The sequence below is a fragment of the Aspergillus japonicus genome, assembly GCF_003184785.1.
Source record: "Aspergillus japonicus CBS 114.51 unplaced genomic scaffold BO86scaffold_27, whole genome shotgun sequence".
Taxonomy (NCBI): domain Eukaryota; kingdom Fungi; phylum Ascomycota; class Eurotiomycetes; order Eurotiales; family Aspergillaceae; genus Aspergillus; species Aspergillus japonicus.
Window position 1 is genome coordinate 200393 of NW_020291664.1, and position 11677 is coordinate 212069.

The 11677-nt window shown below is 55.9% G+C and overlaps 3 protein-coding genes across 3 annotated transcripts; 2 read left to right on the plus strand and 1 right to left on the minus strand.

Annotated features, from left to right (window-relative positions):
• Nucleotides 1-343: 343 nt before the first annotated feature.
• Nucleotides 344-2018, plus strand: sidJ (putative siderophore biosynthesis lipase/esterase). Its single transcript, XM_025672174.1, has 2 exons — nucleotides 344-871; nucleotides 956-2018. The coding sequence occupies exons 1-2, from the start codon at nucleotides 815-817 to the stop codon at nucleotides 1961-1963; spliced, it is 1065 nt and encodes a 354-aa protein (XP_025527257.1). The 5' UTR covers nucleotides 344-814; the 3' UTR covers nucleotides 1964-2018.
• Nucleotides 2019-3359: 1341 nt separating this feature from the next.
• Nucleotides 3360-9767, plus strand: sidD (nonribosomal peptide synthase SidD). The gene is made up of 2 exons (XM_025675755.1): nucleotides 3360-3834; nucleotides 3891-9767. Exons 1-2 carry the CDS (start codon nucleotides 3451-3453, stop codon nucleotides 9708-9710), a joined length of 6204 nt encoding a protein of 2067 aa, XP_025527258.1. The 5' UTR covers nucleotides 3360-3450; the 3' UTR covers nucleotides 9711-9767.
• A 720-nt stretch (nucleotides 9768-10487) lies between these two features.
• Nucleotides 10488-11101, minus strand: BO86DRAFT_419367 (uncharacterized protein; the record flags this gene model as incomplete). The annotated part of the gene is made up of 2 exons (XM_025675118.1): nucleotides 10488-10570; nucleotides 10693-11101. The coding sequence occupies 2 exons, from the start codon at nucleotides 11099-11101 to the stop codon at nucleotides 10488-10490; spliced, it is 492 nt and encodes a 163-aa protein (XP_025527259.1).
• Between the last annotated feature and the right edge of the window lie 576 nt (nucleotides 11102-11677).

Below are 11677 nucleotides of genomic sequence, written 5' to 3' on the forward strand. Positions count from 1 at the left end.
AACAGCGCACAGGGACGCTACGCTAGTGTAGTCAAGACCCAAACACAACGGTGAGTCTCGATCAGATTAGACAAAAGCGGATCTGATAGCTGAAGGGTGGCTTGTCTGGTGCTGAACCGAAGAATCTGATTAGATCAATAGTGAGGCCCGAACACTGGAACCGCTGGGACTGATTTACGTACCTTTACATGGTAAGGACGTTGTAACGGACTAGTCTCAGACATTGTTACCGGTCACAGGTGAAATCCGTAGTGTTTCGATGTGACTTACCCCTCACTGGCAACGGACTTCCAGCACTAATCTGTGTGTTCAAGGTTTCAGAGCACCACTCAACTTGGACTAACAAGGTTCCTTCCGATTTCAGCATCCCTTCTCGCACATCCAGTCCGAGTTTAGGTTGGGTACCTTGGTTACGAAGCTGTGTACTGATTGATAAGTGACCTTGTTTCCTGGTCCCAGGGAACCGGCTCCATAACAACGGGTCGGTCGGATCAGGTCGGGTCAAAGCAGAAGTGGACTGCTCCTCCCACCACCCACCACAGAGCAAGACACAGAGAAAAATACCATACCCACATAGCAACTGCCGGTCTCAGAAATACATTCAGCCGAGGGAAAAGGAGAACGTGGCCTATGAATTCATTCTCCACAATTACGCGATAACAGAGGGGTTTGTTTTCTTAAAGGCCACCGCTGGCATCATCCCATCATTTGCAAGCTTCCGTGGGATTTCTGGAAAACTCCCTCCCTCTCTTCCGTCGTCACCTTCAACTTTCTGCAACACAGAGAACATCAGCTCTCTAGCACCACGCACATCATGTTGTACTCCAAATTCTGGCCCAAGGGTGGTATCCCGGGCATGCTCCACCACTACGTACGTTCAACGATTGACTACTCCGCAGCAAAGGTAGAGACATAGCAAAAAGGCAACTGACCATCTCATCCCTCGATACCACAGACTGAATCCCTCGTCACCTTTGAATACACAACCGGCAAGGTCGCCCAACCCCACAGTCTCCTCTTCGTCGGCGGTCTGGGCGATGGTATCGGCACCACTTCCTACGTCGCCGACATGGCGAAGATGATGGAGCAAAGCGACTGGTCCATCTTCATGCTCAACCTCACCTCCTCTTACAACTCCTGGGGTCTGGGCCACCTGGACCGCGACACGAACGAGATCACGAAGTGCCTCAACTACATCCGCGATTACAAGACCGAGAAGTACGGCAGCCCCGGCAAGATTGTGCTGATGGGCCACTCGACGGGCAGCCAGTGCGTGCTGCACTATCTCTACCGACCCAACCCCTTCACGGTCGCCCACCCGTTCGACAGCGACCTGGAGCACCTGCAGCGCATGCCCCTCGACGGCGCCATCATGCAAGCGCCCGTCTCCGACCGTGAGGCTATCCAGTGGGTGCTCCACTGGGGGTTCAACGGCAAGACGCCCGAGCAGGTGCGGGCGGTCTACGACAAGGCCGAGGCGATGGCGCGCGAGGCGGTGCGCGACAAGGACCCCAAGTTCGACACCGTCCTGCCGCTGGACGTTACCGCCAACATCTGCTACGGCGCCAATGTCCCCATCAGCGCCCGCCGCTTCCTGAGTCTCGTGAGCCCCGACAGCCCCGCGACGCCTCAGGAAGACGATCTGTTCAGCTCCGATCTGAGCGACGAGCACCTGCAGACCACCTTCGGCAAGATCCGCGACTCCGGCTTACTCCGCAGTCGCCTGATGGTGATGTTCTCCGGCGCCGACCAGGCGGTGCCGGACTGGATCGACAAGGAGAAGCTGATGGCCCGGTGGAGGAACGCGGCGAACCACAACGGCGAGGCGGAGGTCTGGGATGACCAGCACAGCTTCATCATCCCCAATGCCTCGCATGCGCTGAGCAATGACGACCAGGCGGAGCCGAGAAGGCTTCTGGCTGAGAAGGTCATCAGCTATCTGAGTGCAGTCAAGGGAAACTGAGATGATTATGATCTAGTTTTGTTTTTAGCGTGCAATGTTAGAGATTCAACTGTGCAACTTAGATTATAGATTCTTCGAAGAAAATAGTATGATAACTAATTCCTTCAATCATTCGTGTATATCAACGTGTGACCCTGACTCCCTACTGGAAATAACCTGCACCTCAAGCTGACGAAATCCCCTCAGTCCAGCATTGACGGAGTAAAAGTAAACCATTGCAGATCGAGGTCTTCTCTTCAATCAAAATACGGATTTCTACTTCCAAGCTACTTTCTACGCTGTACAATCCTGCCACCTGTTTAAAACAACTCACCAAAAACAATTCCCACCTATCGACTCACCTCCACATCCCCTCCTGCTCAGCCGATACCGCGTACTGTACTGTACGGTCACAACCGACAGGCCCCCACCACATGATACGGTACGGTACCCGAAAAGCAAAGCGCATCTTATCACTGATTGATAAAATTGACTTCCCCACCCCGCCGTGATAAAAATTTCTTCAAAGTTCCCAAACCCAGTTTCCCTAACCGAGGTGGGCAAAGGCTGGCTGCAACTGCACCACCCAGCAAGCGTGCTGAAACTGGATTGGAACTTTTTTTTTTCGGGGCTCGATTCTCAATCAGGTGTGTACGTAGTCTAAAATCGCGCGCGAGAGGAAATTGCAATAGTCCAGTCTTGGGTCAGGCGACTTCTTATCAATCTCCTCCGCCCCGCTGAAGGTCGGAAGGGATGGGCATGCTCTGTGCCCACTGCTCAGTGGTTTGAAACCGAGAGTGGAATTGGGTCGGGTAGGTACAGTACAGTACTCTAGCTCAATCACAGCTTGCTGTGCATTTTTTTTTCCCAGCCCCTCTCAATTCTCCTGAGGACTCAGGTAGACTTTCCACCTGCAGGGATCGGGTACCTACAGTCAGCGACCTTACGCCGTACTCGGTCTGTACTCTACAGTCAACAATTAATCTCCAGTGTGTCCGTAATTGCTCCTCGACTCTCCGTCCGCACTCTCGGTCCACTGCTCGAAATTACATAGCGCGAATCTGCAGGCTACTTTGTCCCGCAGATGTGATGGAAGGAAACATGATAATCTCCACCACACATCTGGTGCGCGCGGCTCGCGCTGCACCTGGTGGGGAATTTTCCTTGCGCATCTTGCACAATTCCCCATCCACAAAATCTTGGCTGGCAGGACAGCGCCTACTATATAATTTGACACCATACCCGTTTGGTCACAGAGGGCCGAACTCGCGCAAGCGGTGACTTTCCGGTCTGGTCGGAGAGCGGGCAAAGAAGGAGGCTACTGGACTACTTGCATCTTTAATAAATCCACCTTCCCCTCCTACCCCCCACCACCACCACCTCCTCCTCCTCCTCTCATTCCTTCTCACCAGACAGACGCACACTTCAGCTGGACTGCTGGGAGACGAAGACGACTTATATGACCCCCCTTGACAGGAAACATAATAAGGGATTTTAAAGCTAGAGTCATGTCGCAACAACAACAACAACAACAGTCGCAAGTCGACGCCGACGGTTTCCACCTCTTCCAGGTTGCCGGCCTGGAAGCTCCCTCCACCCCCACCTCCGCTATTACTCCGACAGGCACGAGAGAGGATATTCTGCTAGTATCATGGATCATTTTGCTGTTGCAGTCCTGCGAAGACGGCCAGGTTCGCTTCGAATGGGCGTATTCAACCGGGGGCAAGTCGTCGCTCTCGACACCACAAGTGATGCCGGGATTACAGAGCACTATCGTTCAAGTCTCGGCCGCAGTCGCCCAACACATTGCCGCAGCCACGCAAGATCAATCTCCTGCGGCACCCACGACGCTGTTACTAAGCACGGGCTCATTGTCACAGGCTCCGGAAGAGGTAATGAACCATTCTTCGAGAGGCTGCGCTTAAGCTAACGAACAACTGTGAAACAGAGTGTCATCCATGTTGAGGTCGGCTTTGAGAGCGGAAACCTCAAGATTCGGCCAGTATGGCACTCACCCAGTGTGCTGGAATTCACCGTGAGGTTACATGTCACGAAATTAGCGGAGCTGGTCCAGCGATGCTTGAGCAACCCCGAGAGCACCATTGAAGAGTGCCTTCGAGCGACCACATCCGATCTGGATGAGATCTGGCGCTGGAACCACGAGTTACCACCAACATACAGCTTCTGCACGCACGAAATGGTAACAGAATGGGCGCAAAAGGCTCCGGAGAGCGAGGCCATTGCGTCCTGGGACGGCAACCTGACATATGCACAGGTCGACCGTTATTCCACACACGTCGCGTGGAAGCTCAAGGGGATGGGGCTTCAACTGGACGATATCCTGCCCATCTGCTTTGAGAAGTCACGGTGGACCATCGTGGCAGTTCTCGCAGCGATGAAAGCTGGCGCAACCTTTGCGCTCATGGACCCCACGCTTCCTCTGGCCCGTCTCCAGAACATGGCGCAACAGGTTGGCGGGAAGATGATGCTGTCGTCGCGCAAGCAGCATGATCTAGCGACCTCGATTTTGCCTGGTGGTCCCGTCCTGGTTGTGGAAGAAGACACTTTCCAGGCTTTCGATCTGAGCCAGGAGCTTCCAGCGCTGCCCACCGTACCCCCGAACACTCTGATGTATATCATCTTCACCTCGGGCAGTACGGGCACTCCCAAGGGCGTAACCATCTCTCACCAAACCTACACGAGTAGCGCCATTCCACGTGCCAAGGCCGTGGGATATACACCTGACTCCCGGGTACTGGACTTCGCTTCCTATGCCTTCGACGTTAGTATCGATAGCATGCTGTTAACTCTGAGCAATGGTGGCTGCCTGTGCATTCCCTCGGATGAAGATCGACTTAATGATATCAACGGAGCGTTCCGGCGCATGAGGATCAATTATGCTGGTTTGACGCCATCAGTGGCGCGCATTCTGGATGCGGATGTGATCTCGTCCCTGACTGGTCTCGGCCTTGGTGGCGAGGCTGTCTCGGCGCGAGATGTGAAGCTGTGGGGACAGGACACCCGTATCATTATCGGGTACGGACCTTGTGAATGTACAATTGGATGCACAGTCAACAGCAGCGCAGCGACCGGCAGAGACTATATCTCAATCGGACCCGGCAACGGTGCCGCAATGTGGATCACCGACCCCAACGACCACGATACCCTCATGCCCGTCGGCGCCGTCGGTGAGCTGCTCGTTGAGGGCCCCATTGTCGGCCAAGGTTACCTCAATGATCCCGAGAAGACCGCCACGGTGTTTATTGAGGATCCCAAATGGCTTGTTGCCGGCCACAACGGCTACGAGGGTCGTCGCGGTCGTCTGTACAAGACGGGTGACTTGGGCCGGTACGACCCCGACGGCTCGGGTGGTATTGTCTTCGTTGGACGCAAGGACACGCAGGTCAAACTGCGTGGTCAGCGTGTTGAGCTCGGGGAGATTGAGAGTCAGCTTAAGGACAGATTGCCTTCAGATGCTAATGTGATCGCTGAGGTGGTTGTGCCGCAGGGAACCGGTGGCCAGGCTACCTTGGTTGCGTTTGTCACGTTCCAGTCCTCCAAGGCTAATGAGCAGGGCGACCTGAGCCTGGCTGAGCTATCGGATGAACAGCAAAAGACGCTTTCTGAAGCCAATGCCGACGTTGCCAAGGTCCTGCCACGATACATGGTTCCCACGGTCTATATCCCTGTGAACTATATCCCAGTCTTGATTTCCAGCAAGACTGATCGCAAGAGACTCCGACAATTTGCTACCACGGTCGACATCCGCCAGCTCGACCAAGGGGCCGAGACAAACGGCGCTGGTCGGGAACTGACCGAGCTCGAGGAACGTCTTCGCCAGGCTTGGAGTGTGGTCTTGAAGCAGGATGCTGACGGCATTCGGGCCGAGGACAACTTCTTTGCGCTTGGAGGTGACTCTGTCATGGCGATGAGGCTGGTGTCGGTGTGCCGCGAGCAAGGTCTTGACCTCACCGTCGCCAACACTTTTGGGCACCCTACCCTCTCAGGAATGGCCAGTGTCGTTCAGATTTGCGACACTGAAGCCCGCACTGAGTTGCCGCCTTTCTCGATGATTTCGCAAGATGTCGAAAGCGCCTGTCGCGAGGCAGCTGCCGCTTGCGGAGTTGACGCGGCGGCAGTTGAAGACATCTATCCTTGCACACCCACGCAGGAGTCGCTCTTTACCTTCTCGCTCAAATCTGTCAAGTTGTACGTGGCACAGAGAGTTGCGCGCATTCCGTCGCACATCGACCTCGATGCTTGGAAGAAAGCCTGGGAGGAAGCCGTAGCCGCCAAACCTATTCTGCGCACTCGTCTGGTGCAGCTGCAGGATCCCGGTCTGCAGCAAGTGGTACTCAGGGAGAACATCACCTGGAAGCATGCGACCGACTTGGCGCAGTATTTGGAGAACGATCGCGAGGAGAGAATGAACCTGGGCGAGAGCCTGGCTCGCTACGCGATTGTGGATGATGCCAAGGAGGGCAAACATATGGTTTGGACAATCCACCATGTTGTGTACGACGGGTGGTCTGAGCCGCTGGTGCTTAAGGATGTCAGTGACGCGCTGAGCGCTAAGCAGATCGAGCCACAGGCACAGATGCGCGACTTTGTGAAGTACGTGCACGATACGGATGAAGCCGCTATGAATGAGTTCTGGAGACGCGAACTACAGGGTGCCGTTGGTCCCCAGTTCCCTCGCCTGCCGTCCAGAGATTTCATGCCCACTCCCGACGCCTTCATCGAGCACATGATCCCACTGAAGACCGCCGCGAAGTGGCCATTCACCATGGCGACCCTGATTCGCGGTGCCTGGGCACTCGTGGCTGCTCAGTATTCTGGAAGTGACGACGTCGTCTTCGGTGAAACGCTCACCGGTCGTGATATCGCCTTACCGGGCGTCGAGAGCATCATCGGTCCCTTGATTGCTACACTTCCCGTTCGCATCCATGTCAGCCGTACCAGTACGGTTGAGTCCTATCTGCAAGCTGTGCAGCAGACTATTCTGGCTCGTGTCCCCTATCAGCACATGGGCATGCAGAATATCCGCAAGGTCAGCCACGACGCTCAACACGCATGCGAGGCCGGTACTGGCTTGGTCGTCCAGCTGGAACCGGAGTACGTGGGTAGTGACCTGGGCTTTGAGACGGGTGATGTTGTTCGCGAAGCCCTGCATTTCAACCCCTACCCGCTGATGCTGGGATGTGCTGTGCGCAAGGGTGGCTTCCGGGTCTGTGCTAGCTTTGACGGCAGCTTGATCGAAGTTGCACAGATGAAGCGTATGCTGGTACAGCTGGAAGTGGCCTGCGTCGAGTTGACTAAGGGCCTGCAGCGCCGCATTGAAGACATCTCGTGTCTGCCTGAGGTTGAGCTGAACCAGATTTGGCAATGGAACAAGACCCCCCCTCTGACCCGAGATGAGTCTTCGGGACGACTTCGTGCCGATGCTACTATCAAGCAGGGAGCGCAGTACCCCTCTGCAGTTGTTCCTTGGGTAGTCAATGCTCGCAACCCAGCTTTGTTGTCTCCCATTGGCTGTGTCGGAGAGCTCTGGCTCGAAGGCGCTTTTGTCTCTGGCGAAACTGTTGAGAACCCGGCCTGGCTTATTGCGGGAAGTTCCATTAGTGCTGGTCGCAGTGGCACAGTGCAATCGACTGGTGATATGGTCCAGCTGCGCGAGGATGGTAGCCTTGTGTTTGTTGGCCGTAAGGAAAATGTTGTTTCAATCCAGGGACATGCTGTGGATATTGCCGATATTGAACTGCACTTAAACAGACAGCTTCCCGCTGCAGTTCGCGCCGCTGCAGCTATTCGACAGTCGCTCAACGAGTCTGGACCCGAGTTGGTCGTTCTGGTTGAGCGTCCGTCTTCCGATGAGGAGAGCCTTTCCATCCTACCAGCCACGCAGGAGATTAGCGGCGAGTCGGCGGCCACCCTCAGTGCCACAATTCCCGTCAGTGCTGCGGTTGCTCTGAAGAAGCTCGACAAGTTCATTCGCGACTCGCTTCCATCTTACATGTCTCCGTCTGCATACATTGTGGTTGAGAAGTTGCCGGCCCAGGGCGAACAGAGTGACCACACCCTTCTCAACCAGCTGGCCTCCAAGATCCCCCAGGATATTCTGGAACAGCTCCGCAACGGGATCAAGGAAGTATGGGCAAAGACTGCTATTCATACTAACCTGACAACTCCCGAGAAGATTTTACGGTCCGCTTGGGCCAAGATTCTTCGGTTGCCTGAGGAAGAGATTGATGTTGACGATAACTTCTTCCGCCTGGGAGGTGACTCCGTCCTGGCAATGAAGCTGGTTTCCAGTCTTCGTAGCCAGGGTCATAACCTGTCCGTAGCCGACATCTTCCAGCACATGCGCCTGGGTGACGCGGCCCGAGTGTTGAGGGTCGATCAGGCCTCTAAGGCCAAGCAAGCTCAGTCCTACCAGCCCTTCTCTACCCTGCGTCGTTCGGATGTTGAGCAATTCTTGTCTCAAACCATCGGTCCTCAGCTGGCAGAATCTTCCTGGTCAATCAAGGATGTTCTTCCTGTGACCGACTCCCAAGCGCTGGATATCCGCGCAACCGTGCATGCTCCGCGCACCTCGATCCAATACACCATGCTCATCTTCGATCAGGGGGCGATTGATCGCGAGCGACTGCTTCGCGCGTGCAGCGACCTCGTCAAGACCCACGACATCCTGCGGACCGTTTTTGTTGAGCACGAATCGGTCTTCTATCAGGTTGTGCTGAATGAGCTTGCCACCCCCCTGACGCAGCACACGGCCGACAAAGAAGACCTGCTGCAGTACATCACCGAGTTGTGCAACAGCCACATTGCCTCCGACTTCCCTCTGGGTTCGTCCTTCCTCAAGTTCTTCCACATTGAAGCCCTGGACGGCCGCGAGGCCTTGGTCCTCGGTCTTTCGCACGCGCAATACGACGGCGAGTCTCTGCCCCACCTGCTCCGTGACCTCGAAGCCCTTTACACCGGTTCGCAAGCGACCGATCAGGTTCCCTTCTCCGCGTACATGGCACACATCACCAAGCCGGAGAACCAAACCCCTGCTCTCACCTACTGGAAAAACCTTCTACACGACTCGACGCTCACCGTACTTCCCTCCACGGGACCCAAGTCGCCCGCCTCCAAGTCCATTTTCCACACTCAAGCCCTCGACTTGGATCTCTCGTCTGTCCAGGAAAGCACGGCCACGACGACCGCAACCCTCCTCACCGCCTCATGGGCTCTCACTCTCGCCCGCCTCCTGCAGACACGCGACATCACCTTCGGTGGCGTCACCACCGGCCGGACCCTCGACCTCATCGGAGTTGAGAACGTCGTCGGCCCTTGCTACCAGCTCGCGCCGATCCGGATCAACATCCAGCGCGAGTGGACAGCAGCGGATCTCCTGCGCGCTGTGCAGTGCCAGAGCGCCGAGTCCGCGGCGTATGACTTTGTGGGCTTCGAGAAGATCGCACGGGAATGTGCGCCCGCGTGGCAAGGAGCCGGCTCATTCGACTCGATTGTGCATCACCAGGACTTCGAGGACTTTGATACCATGCCTTTCGCTGGACGGGAGTGTGCGGTTGATATCCTGAACCCGCATGGGGACGCGGCGTACCCGGTCAAGGTCGTTTCGTTCGTCAAGGGAGGCCAGTTGCAGTTGGGCGTTGTTGGCAGCGAGGAAGAGGACGTGACGCGGTGGTTGGGGTTGGTGGCTGAGACGGTGCGGGAGCTGGTGTCTAGTGTTGAGGGGGGGAAGGTGTTGGAGGGCTTTTAGGGCTGGGCTTCTGACTGGGTTGACTGATATCATTGACTCGTCAGTACGCATGCGAAGGAAATGCATATAGAGTTAGAATAGAATATAATCATGTTTGTTTGCACATAGCCACCTAACCTTCGATTTGAAAACAGCGAGAGAAGCTCCTTCCTTACACTTGATTGACCGCTCCTGCCTGCAGTTCGAGGCACGCCAGACGATCTTCACGAATTGCCTGGGTTATGTACATGGTTTAAAAGCAGTTACTGCCACTACAGCGATTCGCCACGAATCCAATGTGAGATACCAGACTTCAAACTTCATTTCACATGCATCAGTTACAGCCAAACACAATTCCAACTCAGACTCCAAACCTTTATCCACATGCAAATCAGTTAGGGCTAAACACAACGGCGCAAAAACGCAAAAGCCCAACGACGCAAGAACGCAAGAACGCAACAACAACAACGCTCCATGCAAACACCCGAATAAACATAGAGCAAAGCAAGTCTCCCAAAGCGATCAAAACATGACCCCAAGCAACTCGGGATACCAAACGCCCCCAAACAGCAAGGGTATGGCCGCGATCACGAGCAAGATCGACAAAGCCTGATGGACAGGCACCCAGTTCGGCACCACCAGCGACAACCCCGCCAGACACGAGGCCAACAGACTGTCCCCCAGAAACAGAACCCTAAGCCAGCCGCCGATCCAGATCCCCCTTGTCGGGCCTGTTCCCTGGTCTGAACCCGTTCGCTGGTCCAGCCCCCGTCCTTGCCGGTTGTCGCTCGGGAACCCTCAACAGTAATCCCCCGCCTCCGCGGCATGGTAGACATGCTCGACGCCACAGGCGGAATACCCACCCGCGTAGAACGTCGTGCCTGCGGAACGGTCGTTAGCATGTTATTATGCCCTAATCCCACCCCAACCCAACTCTAACCCCAGCCCCCCTCTCCCCGCTCAGAATCTACAGTAAAGAGAATGATGAAAATGAAAAACATACCATCAACCGGCAAATCCCCCCGCGGCCCGCGCACGACCCGCTGGCTCTCCAGCTCGGGCGTCAGCCGCGCCTCACAGCTCAGCTGCTCAGCCGCGGCGCCCACCGAGTCCCCGCCCAGCCACACGTCCACATGCCACATGTGCGGCCAGTGCCGCGTGCAGCTCGCGCAGTAGTCCTCGTGGATGGGATACTTCTGCAGGTAGGGCGAGTAGATGACCTCGCACAGCTCGAATTCGCCGGGCGCCGTCGCGAAGGTCAGCGGGTCGTCGTACGTGCCGGTCCCGCCGGCGGTGGTGCCCCGGTTGGGGCATTCGTAGGCGATGGCGGCCCCCGGCGGGTCGTTGTCCGGGTAGCCGTAGAAGGTGTAGGTTATTCCGTGCAGGGTGGTGCATTCTTCGGCCGTGGTCATGGGGAGAGGTGTTAGTGGTTTGGTTGTTGCTGTTGTTGGTGCTGGTTGGGGTGGGTTGTTAGGGTTGGGTACTGGGTTGGTTTTGGTTTGGGGTTGGGGGGTTGTTTGGGGTTTATTAATGATGGGGGTGGGGATGGGGGTGATTGGGTGGAGGGGGAGGATGGTGAAGGTTGGTTTTGTTGTTGTGGAGGTGGTTGGGTGGGCTTGGGTTTGGATTTTATTATGGGATGGAGGGGAAGGTGCGTTAAGAAGGTTGGTAGCATTGATAGAGTTGGTAGGGCTGGTAGGGCTCATAGGGGTGATAGGAGGGACAAGTGCAATAGGGTTGACAGGCACAATAGGGCTGACAGGTGCAGGGCTAACAGGCACAGGGCTAACAGGCACAACAGGACCACCAGGCTGAGGCAGTGAAGACCCGGACGACACGCCACGACTCGGCAGTCCAACACGAGGAACCCCATCACTGGTGTTGTGATGATCATAAGTGTGATTGTGGTCGTGGTTATCGCCAACCCCAGCCTGGTGCCCTGCGCCCTCAAGATCTGTGGGAGACTCACTGGTTCCATTACCCAGGCG

Bases quoted from the DNA above. Each gene is read 5' to 3' on its own strand.
- sidJ (XM_025672174.1), top strand. From the start codon at position 815: ATGTTGTACTCCAAATTCTGGCCCAAGGGTGGTATCCCGGGCATGCTC. The intron at 872-955 runs GTACGTTCAACG...TCGATACCACAG, and splicing joins CGGGCATGCTCCACCACTAC to ACTGAATCCCTCGTCACCTT.
- sidD (XM_025675755.1), top strand. From the start codon at position 3,451: ATGTCGCAACAACAACAACAACAACAGTCGCAAGTCGACGCCGACGGT. The intron at 3,835-3,890 runs GTAATGAACCAT...ACTGTGAAACAG, and splicing joins TGTCACAGGCTCCGGAAGAG to AGTGTCATCCATGTTGAGGT.